This window comes from Pleurodeles waltl, chromosome 3_1 (genome assembly GCF_031143425.1).
Source record: "Pleurodeles waltl isolate 20211129_DDA chromosome 3_1, aPleWal1.hap1.20221129, whole genome shotgun sequence".
NCBI lineage: Eukaryota > Metazoa > Chordata > Amphibia > Caudata > Salamandridae > Pleurodeles > Pleurodeles waltl.
In genome coordinates, this window is record NC_090440.1 from 605,855,996 (window position 1) to 605,876,179 (window position 20,184).

The following is a 20,184-nucleotide window of genomic DNA, read 5'->3' on the forward strand; positions in this document are numbered from 1 at the left end:
AGGAGCATAGTCTCTGAGTGTCCAACCATCTCCCAGAGGCTTAGCTATAAATAGTCTAGTAAGTACAGTGGCACTGGGGCTCAGAGGTGTGAGATGCTCACTGCTTCCCAGTTATGACTATTTTTAACATTGTAACTGGGTATAGTGGTGCCCAGTTTCATTGTTTTCATTAATACCCATAGTAACCTTGCTGTGCCAAGACCTAAAAACCCTAGGGATGGTGTATGTGCTCCTCTGAGGTGAAAATGCAATGTAGTGTGGGGTGTAGTGACGGTTGTCTAACATTATGGAGCGCAGAGTGTAGTTGAGAGTATTTTATCGTATACACGGAGTGCAGAATTATTAGGCAAGTTGTATTTTTGAGGATTAATTTTATTATTGAACAACAACCATGTTCTCAATGAACCCAAAAAACTCATTAATATCAAAGCTGAAATTTTTGGAAGTAGTTTTTAGTTTGTTTTTAGTTTTAGCTATGTTAGGGGGATATCTGTGTGTGCAGGTGACTATTACTGTGCATAATTATTAGGCAACTTAACAAAAAAAAATATATACCCATTTCAATTATTTATTATTACCAGTGAAACCAATATAACATCTCAACATTCACAAATATACATTTCTGACATTCAAAAACAAAACAAAAACAAATCAGTGACCAATATAGCCACCTTTCTTTGCAAGGACACTCAAAAGCCTGCCATCCATGGATTCTGTCAGTGTTTTGATCTGTTCACCATCAACATTGCGTGCAGCAGCAACCACAGCCTCCCAGACACTGTTCAGAGAGGTGTACTGTTTTCCCTCCTTGTAAATCTCACATTTGATGATGGACCACAGGTTCTCAATGGGGTTCAGATCAGGTGAACAAGGAGGCCATGTCATTAGATTTCCTTCTTTTATACCCTTTCTTGCCAGCCACGCTGTGGAGTACTTGGACGCGTGTGATGGAGCATTGTCCTGCATGAAAATCATGTTTTTCTTGAAGGATGCAGACTTCTTCCTGTACCACTGCTTGAAGAAGGTGTCTTCCAGGAACTGGCAGTAGGACTGGGAGTTGAGCTTGACTCCATCCTCAACCCGAAAAGGCCCCACAAGCTCATCTTTGATGATACCAGCCCAAACCAGTACTCCACCTCCACCTTGCTGGCGTCTGAGTCGGACTGGAGCTCTCTGCCCTTTACCAATCCAGCCACGGGCCCATCCATCTGACCCATCAAGACTCACTCTCATTTCATCAGTCCATAAAACCTTAGGAAAATCAGTCTTGAGATATTTCTTGGCCCAGTCTTGACGTTTCAGCTTGTGTGTCTTGTTCAGTGGTGGTCGTCTTTCAGCCTTTCTTACCTTGGCCATGTCTCTGAGTATTGCACACCTTGTGCTTTTGGGCACTCCAGTGATGTTGCAGCTCTGAAATATGGCCAAACTGGTGGCAAGTGGCATCGTGGCAGCTGCACGCTTGACTTTTCTCAGTTCATGGGCAGTTAATTTGCGCCTTGGTTTTTCCACACACTTCTTGCGACCCTGTTGACTATTTTGAATGAAACGCTTGATTGTTCGATGATCACGCTTCAGAAGCTTTGCAATTTTAAGAGTGCTGCATCCCTCTGCAAGATATCTCACTATTTTTGACTTTTCTGAGCCTGTCAAGTCCTTCTTTTGACCCATTTTGCCAAAGGAAAGGAAGTTGCCTAATAATTATGCACACCTGATATAGGGTGTTGATGTCATTAGACCACACCCCTTCTCATTACAGAGATGCACATCACCTAATATGCTTAATTGGTAGTAGGCTTTCGAGACTATACAGCTTGGAGTAAGACAACATGCATAAAGACGATGATGTGGTCAAAATACTAATTTGCCTAATAATTCTGCACTCCCTGTATATCATTCTTCTCTTGTCTCTACTCGCATTTGTGGAGACGTATGTCAAAGACATACTTGTTATGTTGCAGGTTGGGATAAACAATCCAAATTGTAACATTTCTACTTAGGCTGCAGCGTTGTACACGCTGGTTGTCATACTGTATCCAAGTGAGAGCAGATCCTCTCCCGCAGCTAAGAAGGATGAGTCAGCAAAGCTCCACTGCTGGTGCATCAGAAAGAAAGGCAGTGATTCTTAAAAAAAAAAAAAAAGCAGATTGTGGTAATGTGACTCAGTTTAGCAAGACCGCGCAATAATAGTTACATTGTCTCCATGACACTGAAGAACAGACAAAAGCAACGAATTGAGATAAAGCACATGAGGTACAACCTTTGTCACTTTCTGTAACTCTTCGCAGAATTCCACTGTTTTAGAGCTCTTTAGATTGCTGAGGTTTGTCCTCACCTCCCCCAGAGCACTCTGGCGCGAGTAGTTGTCAAACTTTTTGACCTAGAAGAGACACAGAACAGTGAAACGTGATTAGGATTTCAGAAAAGGTGAGCATAAACAATAGCAGCATCCTTTGTATAGCAGAACTTAAACCGATTGACAGCTACGTCTTCGTAGTGGGAATATGACCCAGTCCAATGTCTATGGACAATCAGTTGTGTGAGGGCGTCGTAGATATGAACTCTCAATCTCCCTATGGGATATACACAGGTCTCTGGACAAGAGGGATGCATAAGAAGTGCCATCATTGACTACCCTGACCAAGCATTGCTTTTTTGCGGGTGAGGACCGCCAGTATTATAATAAGAGACCTCCATATAATTTTAAGAACAGCTTTCGTTGTCATACTTTTGCACATTCGTTTTGGCTGCCTGTCTGTCTTTCCTCTATTCTGGGCAATGGCGATGATGCTTTTCTGACATTTAACTAATTTCTTATCTTCTGATTAATGTTATTTCCTATATTATCTGTCATGGTTCAGGAGCAAGCAATCAACTACAGCCTCTTTGACTTCTGTCGAAGAAGATTTTGTACTTACCGTTTTAGAAGGTCTCACAAAACACACCGAATAGACCACAAAGTGGTGGAGTGTCTGTAGTCCTTCTTTCATGTCCAGTCAATTATAAGTACCTAGGTCTTAGAAAGCAGCTCTTGTGAGTGAATCTGATCAAAATCGTCTTAATAAAAGACAGCCAAAATCGTCTTTTTTCCGTGTGATTAAGACCAACAATTCCCCCCCAGCAACAACACTCTGCAGTTCTACCTTCGTTGACGCCCAGTGCCATAAGAATAAATACATCGCTAAGCAAAACCTTTTGGCTCTGCCAGTTTTCTCTGGCGTGCGCCTACGAATACTCAAACTCCGACCTAAAGCGATGGAATGAAGTTTCATACATATGTTTTATCCAGGCTGCATAGCTCTGTCTGCAAGGACCGACTTCTCGAAGGGAACCCTAATGCAAACACTATTGTGAAGGGAATATTTTCTAACTGACAGAGCCATATATTCTGGCCTCCTTTGTGAGCAGTGTGCCCTGAAGAATGGAAATAGGAATCTAAAGGAATGCACCACTGCTGCCTTCTATAACTCCAAGGAACCTGATGGGTACGGAAAATGTAGAAGCCTTCCACTATTGGAGCAAGTGTAGATATGTGCCACACCCAGGTACATTCCAATGTCTACACCATGCTCAGAAACCATTCTAAAAATGTTTCCTCTAATTGGTGTGTCAAATTAATCATATGTCTCTTACTCATGACCATCAACGCAAAATGAATTACATGCTAGTTTTATGTTACAGCTTAGTTGTAAATGTCACTGGCCTTTGAGAGTACTTCCTTGTTTTCTGCTCTCGTAGCATTAGTCTAGAAATTGAAGGTATATCAGTGTTTCAAATGGGATTTCCACAAAAGTCTATTGAAAGGCTCAGATTTGTATCTCATCTTTTCATTCTTCCCACGTTGATGGATGAAGTACCATTAAGCAGCTTAAAAATGCTATGGCTTCAGTGTCTATTGACAATTCCCGTACTACATAAGTGTACTGATCATTGTTACTATCATAGGTACACTGTTGATAATGTTTTTATAAAACGGGTGTTAGAATCTCTAAAAGAGCAGGCAGTACATATTGGGATCCTCAAATCTTGGCCCCCACTATGTTCTATGTGAGGAAATGTCAGCTAGTTAACACCACGTGGAGTAATAAAGGCCTGTAAGTAATTCCTTTATGGCAGCCATGTCCTGTAGCACACAGATCTCGTCATGCTGTGTCCATCATCTGACTTCTCTAAAACACCCCTTCTGGAACCATATAGCAAGGTTCTCAAACACAAGCCAGGTATGGTGCCTTAACAAGGAAATTTCATGAACAAAGTAAAGTGGGCATACATGGAATAGAACACAAAGGTTAGAGACGTAGGTATCACTCTTCAACCAAGTCAGTCTTGTTAGCACTCGTTGATATTTCTATCAATGAAGCGCTATTCTGGCATCTTATAAGTATCAACAAGGTTGCGAGTGGGTTGTGAGATAGATGGAATGACTACCAATGTAAACATTTACAAAATGAAAACTAACATTCAACATAACAGACCACTGTCCATTAGACAAACCCTTCATTGAATAATATTGGATATTTCTGTATTCTAAAGCTGTCACTTCAAAAGTCGCTACTGAGTGTGGGTGAAATGTACCCCCTCTTATTGGTTCACAGATGTGGACCTAAATTGCATGAATTATAAATTGGAATATATATTGGTTGACTCATTAATATCCAGTTGCATTCATTAGCAAATATGTAGCTCTCATTTACATCAATGGAGTAACCCTCTGTTAACAAGCTTTCAGATATCAGTCCTTGTTCCTCTCAAAGCAATGCTCCATTACACCCATCCCCTTTTCACAAGAAAAAAATAATCAGATTCTATCAGAACTCTACTCAGAATTTGTCACGGGCTACCAATCCAGGTTACCTTCAAGCTGTGCTGTAACATCAACAAGGGTATGTACCTCCACCAACATTCCTAACTCACCTTACAAATCCTTACTGAGGTAGAATCCATTCCACAAGGAGCACACCAAGGGTATGTCTGAGAAACCAAGGAAAATGAAGCCTCTTCAACAAGCCTGCATCTGCCTTTCTGTACAAATTCTCAGCCTGTTACCTAATACATTTCCAACTTGTTCTTCCTCTATTTTTGTAATTTGTAAACTATTATTGGGAGAAATTGCCCTTTACAACGTCATCACCCCCATTTGTTGCTGAATGTTATTGCTGGTTTTCAGACTCAACACAAGAGCACAGTTGCCCAGTGCCCAGCGTATGTGCTCTGACCCCTAAAACATGAGGAAATTGGCTAATTATGATTAGGATATTGAACTCTCCTATACGGCCAACATATATGTTGTAGAAACTGCCCCAATGGCACAGGAAGTTGAATGTCACCTGTGGACTGCAGTGCTTATTGAGCTATCCAGTAGTATGCCAATGGAAAACATGGCTCCGGGCCTATCATTGTAGTCTGAATGCTGCAGTGTAAAACTCAAAAGAACTAGCTATACCTGGCTGGGAGCCCTAAGTAGGGTGAAACAGGTCCTAGGTTGTTTTTGTTCTGGATCTGGGAAGATCTGACCTGGCAGTTTGGGCTGGACTGTTCCCACGAGGAACAGGGTAAAGACTGATTTACATATGGCTGCCTCCAAACTGAGGTGGCATGATGGGTGAAAATGATGGATTGGGGTGCGGTCATCACCTTCTTGGTTTTTGCAGTGTACAACAAGCAGTGAGACTTGTTAAAATAACCCTTTTTAACAGGTAAAAATGACCTTAAAAATATTAGTAAGTCACCACTATGAAATTAAAATGAATATAACGACGGGTCTAAAGTGACAGTCCTAAAACCTATTTTCACTTGACTTGTCTAGCTGTGCTATGTAGAAAACCAGAGTATATATTAAAATACTAATATGGTTATCTCTTGTATGGGAGAAGCTAGAAAATTAATAAAAACCACTAATTTAATAGTTATTAAAATCCAATTCAATGGAGAAGTCGGATTTTTAATAAATTTAAAGGAAGTAGGTTTTTCAAAGTTACCCTTTACCTGTCTGAACTATCAGAAGGGAAATTAGCATAAGCCTTTGCCAGTTCCCCGTCTGTGTTCAAACCTGGGTATGGGTGTGAAATGCCTCCCAGGAGCAAGCGAAAGACTGCCCTTAATGGACAGAGATGAGTCTCTGAACTGCACAGAATATTCAGACTGGGGGCTGAGGGCATCCTGTGACACCACACTCTCAAATCCTGCTTGACAGATCTGTTGAACCACATATAACACTTGGAGCACTCTAATAAGGGAGAGAACAGGATAACAAGACAATTCTTGGGTACACAGTTTTGTGGAAGAATGACTGCTTTTTCCCTAGCAGTCCTAGGTTTCTTGGTTTGTTATGGGTTTAGTGCCTACTTCAAACTGGATTTTAGTATTAGATATGGGAGGACACTGGTGATTTCCCTATGACACTCTTACCTCCCACTCCCACTTCTCAAAGCCCAAGTTTAATATGGATGAAGAATTTTGCCATCTTGAAAATGCCCGGCACACAATATTTTGGGCCTGTTTAGAGTAAAGCAAACAAACTACTGAAAGGTGGGAAGGGTTGCCTTTAGATACTTTTACCACATTGGTGAATGAGTGCCCAGGAGCACCCCACCCACGAGCTGGTTGCAAATGATGTCAGTCGTTCACAAGTAAAAAAGTCAGCAATCGTCTTTTTACTGAGACCAAGTACCCCATTGTAGCACTCGACTCTCTCAGAGTAGTGAAGCAGAACAGTCCAAGACTAAGTCAGGGTAGGTGTTGTGGACTAGTAACCACAGTTTGCTGCTACACAACAATATCATCCAATAAATGATTAACCAGTCAATGTTCTTTTTATTTTGAATAGGAAGAATATGTTTATTGCACACACACACTACTAAATGCTGCACATTAAATTACAAATATGTACTTTAAATAAATGAAAATACCTTTGGTGATACCCTCACACCATTTACACCCATAGTGGGTCCTGAATCCTATAACCACAAAATCCAAAAGCTCCAGCTCAGGGGTGCTTAAAATCAATGAAAACCTCTCTCTCGGTCATAATGTTAAGGCCCCAGAAAACATAGGTTAGCGTAAAAATTAATGTTGTCCCTGCCCCTTCTTGGGGCACCAGAAGGAACAGAGATGTAAATGCAACCTCTTTGTGTGAGATTATGGGGCGCTTTTCACCGCAACAGTGAATATTTGATCAGTGTCCCCATAGGCACGTGGGGGTAAGACGGCTTCAAGCCGCATCTTTTGTATTTATTTTTGCAGTGCCACCAAAGGCAGCAATGGGCCTTTCTTTCTTGGGGGAGCCTCAAAGCTCCTACATCCCTGGCTGGCTCGCTTGCGCCCAGCTCACTCTCAGTAACCGGCACAGGACCCAGCCATACCTCTTCTGCACACCTGCCAAGACTGTGAACAGGGAACAGACTGTGTGGCATATGGGTCAGGTATGGGGGGTGAGGCACACCTGATCGCTTTGGCCACCCCAAGAGCAGTGAAGCAGGAGCGCAGTGGTGCTCAAAGTGGTTCTCTCTTTGGGCCTCGATGTCTGCTCTGTCCTGAGACATGAGATCCCCAGAACAGTCGTTTCAATGCACCAGCTCTCAGGAAGACTGGGGACAGAAGCATGAAATAAGCAGTGGGAGGAGGTCCCACACAGACACTCTCCCCATCGGAAATGAGCAATAAGGATTATGGCAACCACCAGGGGGTTGGCCCTCACTGGGGAAAATCTCTAAATTGCTGCAGAGCACCATGCAGTTTGTTTTCTTCCTGATTTGTTCTTCAGGGTCCTACTCCAGGTGCTACTCAGGCCTATTTTGCCCAGCCTTGTTGGGACAATTATAACAAATTTTGGGCTTGCTTTACCCCTGACGGCTAGCCCTAGCCACCAGAATCATTCTCTTCATGCCTCCCGGCCTTTCAAGATGATTTTTGTGAGGAAATAGGTTTTTAAGGGCTCCTTGTGCCAGGTCTGTTCTCTGTTTGACTCCTGGTGCTCTTGCTCTGCTGGTGGGTCTATCATGTGCAGCTCTTCTTCAGCCAGCCAGAAAACACCCTCCCTTCTGCACTGCCCAGGTCCCAAAGCTTCCTGGCTTCTTGAAGGGTATCTGAATGTCAGAGGAGTCCAGAACCAGTCCACAAAAGTCTCAAGGGGAACTCTCCGGGTTACCCCTGGAGGTCCATTTCCCCAAGTTTTCCTCAAGGCACATAAAAAGACAAGAGTGACTGGCCCTGGAGAGACCCATCCTTGTCGTGGGGTCAGTTGGAGTCAAAGTCTAAAAGTCCATCCTTACAAGGCGTCCGAGGTAACTTCTCCTTCTAGCTGGCCATCCTTCGTCTGCTGTCGCTTTCATTTCCATTTTCTCTCGTAAGAAATTAGGTTACTGGTTGGGGGGGGGGGGGGGGGGGGGGTAAGCCCTACTCGAGCAAAATCCAGAATCCTTTTCAGGGTCAAGTTGCAAGCAAATATAAATTATTTTGTGCTCAGCCCTCACATAGTTTGGCATGGAGCAGTCAAGGTTAACTCAGAGGCAACATTATTTGTGCAACACTTGAAACTGTAGCATAGTGAAAACACACCCCAAAAAGGGCCCACACCTGTTTAGACAACTAGAGTGTTTTTTAATAAATAAAACAGACCAACATGACAAAAATCCAAACAGTAGAACTCGAGGCATTCAGCTTTAAAGTTTTTAGTAAGAATAGTGGCACCTGAAAGCAGAAAATGTAAACTCTGGAAATCTGTTCACACCGGACCGGGACAAAGTCACTAGTTCAGGCTAACCATGATGGAGCCCAGGCCGGCTACTGGGGACCAGTTAGGCCCATTGAATAAAGTACCTTAAATCCTGATTTGCAGGGCATTGTGAGGGTCTGTATCGAAGATGCATTGGGCAGCCAAAGTGATGCATTGGTTCCGAAATGTGGCGAGGCTGTAGAGTGAAGTCATGCGCCGTTGTCGTGGGCTTGTGATGCAAAGTCTGGCATCGAGGATGCTCTGTGCAGTTGAGGGAATACATCATTTTGGAGGGGCAGCAAGGCTGCAGTGTACAGTCTGATGTCATTGAGGCTGCTGTCAATGAGGGAGGCAAGGGCCGAAGATGTGTCGGGCAGCAGCGGGTGTGATGAAGTGAAGAGCCGCAATGCGATGCGGGTCTTTGCAGCGGAACTGATCCATGCAGCAGTAGTGATGTCGGTTCTGCTAGGGATTACACCATGCAGCAGAGGAGATTCACTGCTTCCGCTAGACCCACAGAGTATGGCAGAGCACCTTAGGCCCACTTCCAAGGGTCCAGGACTGGTTTAGCACCATTCACAATGTAGACTCACAGATGGAAGAGTCCAGGTGCTGAGTTCAAGGTTTTGGAGCCTTCTGTCCCTGAGGCTGTAACCAGGAGGCCAGCCAACTAGCCCTTGGAGTTACTTTGGGGTCTTGGGTTCAACAGATGCAGGTCTAGTCCTTCTCACTCAGGCAAGAGGGCAGCATGTGAATACAGCAGCACAGCGGTCCTTCTTCCTGGCAGAGTATCCACAGGTCAAGAAGTTGACTGAAGAGTTGAGGTTTGAGGTCCAATATTTATACCAGGTTCCCTTCCTCTAGAAGGTGGAAGAAACTTCTAGTGGTTTCTCGTTGAAGTCACCAGCCTCCCTATCTTCCCTGTCCTGGCTCTAGACTAACTAGAGGGAGGATGTAGCCCTTTATGTGGAGGCAGGACACAGTCTACCCCTGTGTATGCAGGGCTGGGCCAGGCTCAGCCCTCCCATCCTGTGAGTGATTATGCAACCAGGCACACCTAAGCTCTCCATTGTGTGTAGCTGTCGAGGAGGAATACACAAAGCCTGTTAGCTGAACTCAGTCACTAAATGGCTAAGGCAGGAAAATACCAACTTTCCAAGTGTCACTTTCAAATTTTTTATTTAAAATCTGACTTTATCATAAAAAAGGATTTTTCATTACATTTCCAAAGACACCGAACATGAACTGCTCCCATTTGGAAATTAAAGTTTATTGCATGTAATAAGGAAATTCCAATTATTTCCTACGGGAGAAGTAGATCTTACAGTAGTGAAAAATGAATTTAAAGAGTTTTTCACTGTCAGTAAATGTAAACCTTAAAAGTACATGTCCTACTTTTGAAATATATTGCACCCTGCCCCTTGGGCTGTCCAAGGCCAACCCTAGATGTGACTTATGTGTAATAAAAAGGAAGGTTTGGGCTTGGCAAAAAGTTTATTTTGCCAGGACAAACTGGCAGTTTAAAAACTTCACACACAGGCTGTAATGGCAGGCCTGAGACATGTTTAAAGTGGCTACTTAAACCAATGGCACAATCAATACTACACACCCACTTGTAACAGTAAAATTACAGGGCCAAGGTACATATAGTACCACTTTACTAGTGACTGCAAAGTAAATTAAAGATGCCAACTTGGGGATAAATCAGTGTTACCATCTTTTAAGGAGCACATGCACTTTAGTACTGGTCAACAGTGTTAAACTGAGCAGCGTCATAAGATCACTAAAACTAGATCCGAAAAAATGGAGGAGGAAGGCAAAAGGATTAGGGGAATACTTCCGAATTGTCTCTTCCTTGTGCAGGGCCTTTTAAGTGGGGGTGGAAAGTTTTATATGCCTGGGACCTCTGCAGAATCCCAGGGTGACACATCTTCACTCCACTCCTGTCCCAACCCTCCTGTGTAGCATTCAGGGAAAATCGAATATGACAACTTAAAGTTGTCTATGGAAAGAGCAACCCTAAGAGCCCTAGATAACACTGCTGCCTGAACCCTTTCTACCAAAACTTCAAAGGCAAACTTCTGGTGATGGCTCCAGAGTCATGGCTCTTCTACTTTGTTCCAGTGGGCTGTCTCAGGCCAAGTGTAGCGTGACATTTTCATTAACAGATGAAGATTTCCTCCCCACCCCTCTGGCTAATTGTTACTCTATCATGTTGGGAGGCTTTCATCCTATGCTGGGGAGCAGAGTAATTAACTTAGCCCAATAGAGATGACAAAGTCCAGGAATATGATTCTACACTCAGCCAGGAAAATATGACAGACCTTAAGTGTGATATTTTGTGTATGTGGAATGTTAGGGACTATAAATTCACACTCAGAGTGCATGTCTATATCCTAGTTAATACCTTGCTGGACCCTGTAGCTAAAATACAGCTAAACTATACTTTAGGATAGATTTCACCTATGTAGTACTGTATAAGCACCACATATCTTCAGTAGGTAGTATGGACATACAGTATAAATGCCCACTCATATTTTAATACCTAACCCAAGTCAGTATGAATCATTAAAGAATCCCTTCTGCGTGGGAAAACCTGGGTTCAAACAACAGACTGCATTTGACGGTAGTCTCACATGTGCAGCCCGCACATGTGTGTGCTCACATATTCAAGGGTAACCATTCCAGAACATCTTGCCCTAACTGCGCAGCTGCAGGCTTAGCTTAAAAGGTTAAAAGGGAAATTAGCACTTTCAGTCCAATTACAGTGAATTTTCCATGAGCGAGCACAAATCCTCCAGTCTTATAGCTTCTTCCTTGGATATGGAACTTTGCTGCATGCTATGCTGGTTTATGCCTTCCTTATCACCTTCCAGATTCTCTGCTAGACTCCAGCTCTGTTCTCTGCAAGGACTGAACATAACTCTCCATCTCCTGGTTGTTCTTTTATATTGTTTTTAATTTGGTGACTTGTGACACTTGCGTTGCAACACTGGAACACTTTTTTAGTATGCCCAAAGTTTCCTTTGTTTTATCACACCTATCCAGAGATTTGTCCATGCTTTGGCCAATAAGATAGGACCTTACATCATTTTCCGGCATGCTCCAAAGTCTCTGTTACTATGGCCCTATTAGTGATGAGCCCAACCCATTAGTATCCACTTATAATGTCTCCGTGGGGGCAGTGGGTCCGTTGATGTGGGGTGGAGGGGGTCAATTTCATCCAAGATCTTCCATTAGAAATGTCTAACAAGGCGAAAAGACAGCTGAAGCCTAAGACTAAACTGGTGATTTTCTGCCTTAAGGTAGGATTTTAGGCCTATAGATCCTTGGTGGCTGGTGAATCCGGCTAGGGAACAGTAGACTTGCTTTTCGCAGCACTTTAAAAGTACCTCTCGTCTTGATTTTTTTCTTGGCCTCTCAGTCACTTTAGACAGTGGGATTAGATATCTTGTTGAATGCTTTTTCAGACAACTCGGTAGTCGCAATTTCAGTAGAGGTAGCTGCCCCTTCAAGGGAAAGGTCTAGGTGGCAGTTCAACAGGACACTAACTAACTAATCAGGAGTGGCTGCAAGGAATGTGAGTATTTCTAATTGAGTTTTTCACATGTAACAAAAACACAGCTTTGCTCTTCTCTGTTTGTGAAGGTTTTAAGGCCATGGTACGCGGCTGTATAGTCACTTACAAAGCCAATCAGAATAAAGAGCACATCAGGCAAGTACAGGAGCTACAATTAAAGCTTGACATGGCAATGAGGGCTGTTATTAATTCTCCAGGATGGGAGCCTTTAGTAAAGGGTTTGGAGAGGATTAAAAAAAAGCATAAGGGATTTTTATAGACTAGAGGAAATTAATAGCTCTAAAACAAATTTATGAAGAAGGCCAGCAGATTGGAAACTTTCTTGTGTGGTTGACCTGGGTTAAGCAGGAAAAATCATTTGTCAGGAAAAGTAAGGATCCGGCCACACTTAGGGCCATATGTACATAACACATTTTCCCATAGACACAGAATGGGTAAAACCCTTTGCTATATCTGGCCCTTAGCACGGTATCAGAGTAGGATGAAGTTGCAACATTTTAGACAATTCTATAAATGTAGTGGAGTATTTCTGCTTGCCAGCACTGCCACACGTTTCTGGTTCTTTAGACAATGCAGATATGAGGAAAATAATGGAGTCTGAGGTTTTTGAAGCCCTAGCTAAAATGCCCAGTGCGAAAGCTTGTGGCACTGATGCGTTGCCCTCTGAATTTTATACGATATTCGCATAGCAACTGGTGCCTTTCTTAACTGAGCTATTCAACTACATCAGGGAGGGTAGGCTAGCTCCCCTCTCCTTCAAGGAATCTATTACAGTTATTTTCATGAAAAAGGGAAAACCCCCATCAAATGTCAATTCTTATAGACCCATTAGTCTACGTAATGCAGATTATAAGCTTTTGACTAGAATTTGGGCTACACGTGTTACTCCTGCAGGCCAAGCACTTATCCATGTGGTTCAGAGCGGTTTTGTTCCTAATCGTCTCATGGCTGCAAATACAAATTTTTTGATTCATGCGATCATTTTTTTCATGTCATCAAACACCTGCAACAATAATTATGGACAATGCAGAGAATGAGATTCACCTTATCAATTTGGACGCTCTATTTCTCTGCCTGGTGCAATTCTGCTTCCTCTGCAATTTGTAACAATGCTAAAAAAATTATTCCAGGGAGCACAGGCTAAGGTGGTGTGCATTCTAGTGTGGTGGGTCCATTAATCAGGGCACCAGTCAGGTATGCCTCATATCCCTCATATTTGCCTTTTTTATTGAGCCATTAGCACTCATGTTACACAGTGCATTCGAGATCAAAGCGCCACAGGATGAGATGTCCACACTAAAGTTGTTTGCTGAAGATATGGTCTTGTACCTCAAGCCTGATTTAGCAAATGTGCAGCAGGCTTTGATCTGTTGGAAGAGCACACAGGCATTGCAGGCTATAAAGTGAATCCAAGCAGGATGAAAGTTTTGCTTTTTAATGCTTCAGCCGAGGATTTGCCAGTGTTTTTACAATAACTGGCCAGGGCCCAAAGCCCAGTCAGGTATTTGGGTATATATGTTACTAGAGACTTTTCCTAGTTATTCAGCTAAATTATGTTGCCATGCGGAGAAAGGCACAAGATCTTCTATATAGGTGGTCTCCCCTACCTCTGATGCTGATCGGATGGGTGGCATATGTCAATATTGCGCCTATCTTGTTTCTTTTCTCTCACATTCCTATCAAAATTAACAATAACTAATTTCAGGATCCCGACTTTCTTTTGAGAAGCTTTACTTAGAACAAGAAAGCCCCTAGGGCTAACCTTGCTATTGTACAGCTTGAGAAGGAGCAGGGAGCACTTGCTCTTTCTTATATCTGGTAGTATTATCAAGCAGCTTTTTGGGATTTAACAGGGAGATTACTTGGAGACAGGGGAGCACTGGATTATTTTTTTAATTAAGAAAATGATGCAGGAATCCGCAATCAGCCTCCCTGTCTTTATTAAAATTGCAAAACTGCCAAAGAAAACTAGGTATAAGACACTGCAGGAGTGGGGGAGTATGATGATTGTCCTACACAAGTTGTATCCGGTACAACCAGGTTTTAATTATCTCCAGATTCAGGAATGCAATTATTTTGACTTATCTCTGTCGAAGGCAGTGGTTTCATTCTGGGTTTCCCAAAGTTTAAAGGAGCTAGGGGATTTTGCCATAAGAGGCAAAAATAATAACCTGGAATGAGGTAAGGCAGAGGTGTCGGTACCAAAGGGATAATTTTATGTGGAGTTATCTTCAGCTAACCCACTTTTTTTTCAAGTTCCAATGATTTAAGCCAGGAACCACACCAGATTATGCGCTCACTGATTAAGACCAGGCTCACAGGGGTTGGCAGTTGGTACAGGCTATTACAAAGCATTTCAAAGCAGGACATCATTCCTAGGTTTCTTGAAAGAATTTACGAGAGAACTCTGTCGATTCACAGAGGATAACTGGCAGGTTATTTCAGAGATGGGGGATAGCTCATGGAGAGTGGCAAAGTTTAAAGGAATGACTTTACTCTCACGATGGATGGCGTATTACATCCCTAATGTCTTGCAAAGGATGTTTCCTGATGTCCTCGACCAATGTTTTTGTGTCATCGGGATGATACAGGGGACCGGCCTCATGTATTTTTTACACGCCCAAAATTGAACTGTTTTTGGGAGGAGTTGTTTTGTGCCATAAGTGCCGGAGTTAAAATCACTGTAGCCCCTGAGGCCAGCCTAGCACTATTTGGAGTATCCAAGGAAAGCCAGAGAATCAACAGAGGAGGACAGTACTATATTTCACTCTCACTAATAGTAGCCCGGTCCTTAATTCTTCAAAATTGGAGGACAAGCTAGGCCACTACATTGCAGAGATGATGGGATAAAATGTCTAGCACAAGAAAATGTGAAGAAGCCTATGTAAGGCATGTTGGGTGTTTTAATGGATTTGTAGCAGTCTGGTCTCATTATGAGCCCCCAGAATCCATCTCGGGCCTGAGGGGTGTTGTTCAGCAATCTCTTTGAGTTTTTTCTGTATATATAATATAGAGCGACTTTCCTTAGACCAGGTAAAGACTGCCCCACTACGAGTCTCTTAAGTGTTCCATTATGTAACTTTAAACATTCTTTGCAGCATATAGTTTATTTTACCCCACTTTGATTAATGCTGCTTGCTTCAGTTTTTTATCAGAAAAGATTTGTGGAGACTCAGTGGCACACAGTATTCTATTGGGTATGATCATAGGTTGCTCTTTTTGCACTCAGCACACAACACCTTTTTCAAGCACTTTTATGTGTTCGAGTCGGTATGACAGCAGCATACTTAATCGATGTGACTGTCTGCACTGTATTGAGGTTATTGCAATTGTTTGTTTTCCTTCTCTGTGTTCATTTTTTTCAGATGTATTTAGTGCGTTAATCTGTTTGGTCATAGGTAATCCTTTTGCTCATGCAATGTCAGACTGGGTGTTCAGCTTCTCTTTTGGTTACACATAGCACTTTATCCTGTTTATTTATAGGATGCATTTTCCCCCCTTTTTTTAGCACATGGCACTTTATCAAATGCACTTTAATAAGCATTGGATATGTAAGTGACAATTATAATTGTTGTGATGGTTTGCACTTTAACAATATTTTTGCCAGTATTTGATTTTTCATCTTTTTAGTATCCAGGATGTCTTCAGCCGATCATAAAATGAATGTATTTTGTATCCTATATACATATATATATATATATGAGCTCGCTAAAAAAAAAAGAAAAAAAAGGAATACTACAGTCTCCCCATTGTATAGATAGACGCTAGTTTTTAGTTTTTGTTAACAAAGAATGATTATACATAACAGACAGTATTCTTTCCACTGTGTCTATATGCAGTGACACCATATATACTTGAACAAAGGAGAAAACACGACCCAAATGTTTCATGTTTCTACATTTTTCAATGCAATATATGTCTACATTTTCTCTTCAGTTCTCTTTAGCCACAAATTGTGAAACTACTTCTAGGTTTGCCAGCTCACAATCTACTTTTACTGGTCTTATCATACCAATACCTGCTAGGCTGGTAAAATACTGGTCGGATGACACTCCTAAATACTACTCATACTGTCTCTTTTGCTTTGCTGCGCTTGTGCCCTCTAGCCTGTTAACAACAGAATGCATGCATGATGATTGCATTCAGCGCTCCTCACCTCTCAGGTCTTGGAAGTTGCATATTGTCCTCCATCTGTGTTGGACCTGGAGGTCCAGTAATGCAGCAGTAGAACATGTTTTGAGGTCGAAGTGGAAGCTTGCTTCTACCTGGGCTTTGGTTTACTGCTGTAGTTCAAGTTTGTGGCCAATGTAGTAAGTCTCGGTCTCTGTGTTTGCAACCGGGTTGTTGTTTGCCATGCCCTGAACTACGGCTACTGATACCCCATGTCTTCCATGTCCTCTCTCTGCCCTCAAAGATTTCCCACCTTCTCCTTCATTACACTGTATTCTCCACATCCTATTCCTTCTATGCCTTTCTTCTTCGCAATACTCCAGTGAACAAAAATACTTGGAACTAGAGTATGTATGAATTCAGTAATGCGGAGTGAGCAGTGGACTGGCTGCAGTCATTCATCACAGTGAGGGTCTAGGCGGCCTGAGGCTATAATGCGCTGTTCTACATGGGTGCCAAACCCTGCTTGAATGTCAAGGTAGCTTTTCTATTCTCCTAAGTTCCAAATGTATCTTTTATTTCAGTGGTATGGTCAAAGTTGAACGCATGAAATGTCACAATATACAATAGACATTAAGATTAAGAGTGTCGAAAAGACAGATGTTCTACACCACACCAGCGTAACGACAGTCCCCATACGGGGACCCTAAAGCAGCCCTGGCAAAATTTGCCGGACCAGTCGCCATAGATTGCATAGGGAGTGAGCCTGACCACTACAATGGGTTTAGGGTGGTTCTCCCTCTCAAGAAAATTCGCAAAAAAATTGCAAAAACGGTTCTTTCTACAACACATCTTTCATTATATATTCAATAGTATTTGTTTTTAACCCCTTGTGTACCGTGAAAGTAACAGTTACGTCCTTGGCAGCACCGTCGAGTGTCGAGGACGTAACCATTACATCCTGCACCCAGCCCACAGGGGAGCGCGCTGGCGCTCCCCCGGTGTGCCTCCCACCCCCCTTCCCTGGGCACGGATGAAAGGAGAATCGCTTCCCCTTCCACCTCCGGCCCCCCCCCATTGACGTCTGATGACGTTAGCACGCAATCGTGAGCTGACCTCATCAGAAGATGCTACAATCGCACTGCAAACTCAGCTTCCAGCATGAGTGGAAGAGAAATGCTGGCATTTCTCTTCCGATTGAGGGGTGGGGGCAGGCAGAGAGGCATCAAAGGAAAGGAAAGGCATTTCCTTTCCTTTGATGTCTTTCTGAGCATTTCTGCAGCCCAATCGTGAAGCGATCGAGCTGCAGAAATGCATACTAGACACCAGGGATTTTTGTTTTGTGGTATTTATTTGTGTTATTGGCATGAGGGGAGTGACCCCTTGAGCAAGGGTCTCTCCCCAGGGGGGGCGGTTTTGTATTAGGCCTTTTCTGTTCCCCCGGGGGCAGATCAGCCTATTTTAATTAGGCCAATCTGCCCCCAGGGGGAGAGGTTGAACCCACTAGATACCAGGGACCAATTTTTTACATGTGTGGAGCGACCCCTTGGCGATGGGTCGATCCCCTGGGGACAAATTGTATTTAGGCAATCTGCCTCCTAAGGGGGCAGAAACCACTTAAGCACCAGGGAATGGTGTGTGTGTGTTTTATGTGGGGGGCAGCCTTTGGGCAAGGGCTGCTCCTCATCGGGGCACATTACTGTTGGCCATTTCTGCCTCCCTTCGGGGCAGATAGGCCTATTTTTGTAAGGCCCATCGGGGCAGAAAGCACACCAGACACCAGGGAAGATTTGTTTTTCAAAAAAAGAGTGTGCGGGTATGGCCATATGATGCCAGGGAATTAAAAAAGAAATGTGTGGTGGTGGCTACTAACCAGTAATGGCATGGTTATGCCCCCACCCCAACTGAAGGGGATAACAGTCTTTCAGCTCTCCCCCCACACACTAAAAGATCTTATCCCAACAACAGGCAAGAGGACATTTGACTATTTTGGGTTTTGGTATTACATATGGGCCATGAGAGCTTGTATAACTCTCAAATTCGTCCCACTTGGAATGGTGAGGGCTGCACTTTTTGGACTTAGGGACACTGCCATGTAGAAAATTCTGCAAGAATCCACAAAATTCCTACCACATAGCATTGTCACATCTATACCTATAAAAATTCTACCCCACTTGTCAGCCTAAAATTGTTTGTCTTTAAACTGCCCTTTTGGACCCGTTATGGTTCCCCCTCAATTTCAACATGTTTTTGGTTCTTCCCTCTCACAAGTACTTGGCCTACCTACACAAGTGAGGTATCATTTTTATCGGGAGACTGAGGGGAATGTTGGGTGGTGGGAAATTTGTGCCAGTGCAGTGAGCCCACACAGAAATGTGGGAAAAATTAGATTTTTGTTTTTTAGCCAAATTTGAGGTTTGCTGAGGATTCCAGGTAGGAAAACACTGGGGGATCCACGCAAGTCAAACCTCCCTGAACTCTCGCTGGTGTCTAGTTTTCAGAAATGTCTGGGTTTGCTAGGTTTGCCTAGATGGCTGCTGAGCCCAGGACCAAAAAAGCAGGTGCACCCGCAAAAACAGGTAGTTTTTTATTTGATAATTTTGACGTGTCCACATAGTGTTTTGGGGAATTTCCTGCTGCGGGTACTAGGCCTACCCACACAAGTGAGGTACCATTTTTATTGGGGGTCCTTGGAAAATGCTGAGTGGAAGGAAGTTTGTGGCTCCCCTCAGATTCCAGAACTTTGCAGCACCGAAATTTGAGAAAAAAGTGTTTTATTTTTGCCAAATTTTGAGGTTTGCTAAGGATTCTGGGTAACAGAACCTGGTGAGAGCCCCACAAATCACCCCATTCTGAATTTCCCTAGGTGTCTAGTTTTCAAAAATGTATAGGTTTGCTAGGTTTCCCTAGGTGCCGGCTGAGCTAGAGGCCAAAATCCACAGCTACGCACTTTGCAAAAAACAGGTCAGTTTTCTTTTGGAAAATGTAATGTGTCCACGTTGTGTTTTGGGGCAGATCCTGTCGCGGGCACTAGGCCTACCCACACAAGTGAGGTACCATTTTTATATCAGGAGACTTGAGAAATGCTGGGTTGAAGGAAATTTGTGGCTCCTCTCAGATACCAGAACTTTCTATCACCGAAATGTGAGGAAAAAGTGTTATTTTTGCCAAATTTTGAGGTTTGCAAAGGATTATGGGTAACAGAACCTGGTGAGAGCCCCACAAGTCACCACATCCTGGATTTCCCTTGGGGTCTAGTTTTAAAAAATACACAGGTTTGGTAGGGTTCCCTAGGTACCGGCTGAGCTAGAGGCCAAATCCACAGCTAGGCAGTCTCCAAAAAACATGTCAGATTTCAATGTAAAAATGTTGTGTCCATGTTGCGTTTCCTGTCGCTGGCATTAGGCCTACCCACACAAGTGAGGTACCATTTTTATCGGGAGACTTAGGGGAACATATAATAGAAGAACAAGTGCTGTTGCCCCTTGTCTTTCTCTCCATGTTTCCTTCCAAATGTAAGACAGTGTGTAAAAAATATGTCTTTTTGAGAAATGCCCTGTAATTCACATGCTAGTATGGGGACCCCGGAATTCAGAGATGTGCAAATAACCACTGCTTCTCAACACCTTATCTTGTGCCCATTTTAAAAATAAAAAGGTTTTCTTGATACATATTTTTCAGTCTTTATATTTCACCAAATGAATTGCTGTATACACAGTATACAATGAAAACCCATTGCAAGGTGCGGCTCATTTATTGGCTCTGGGTACCTAGGGTTCTTGAT

General features: G+C 43.1%; 1 protein-coding gene across 2 annotated transcripts in view; it reads right to left on the reverse strand.

The window, feature by feature from the left end:
* LOC138284361 (synaptotagmin-5-like) overlaps positions 1 to 20,184 on the reverse strand; it is a 525,401-nt gene that overhangs the window by 38,205 nt on the left and 467,012 nt on the right. For both annotated transcript variants that reach the window (XM_069223052.1, XM_069223054.1), the window contains one exon: positions 2,258 to 2,377. In XM_069223052.1, coding sequence (XP_069079153.1) covers positions 2,258 to 2,377 — 120 coding nt within the window. The remainder of the gene's footprint in view (positions 1 to 2,257; positions 2,378 to 20,184) is intronic.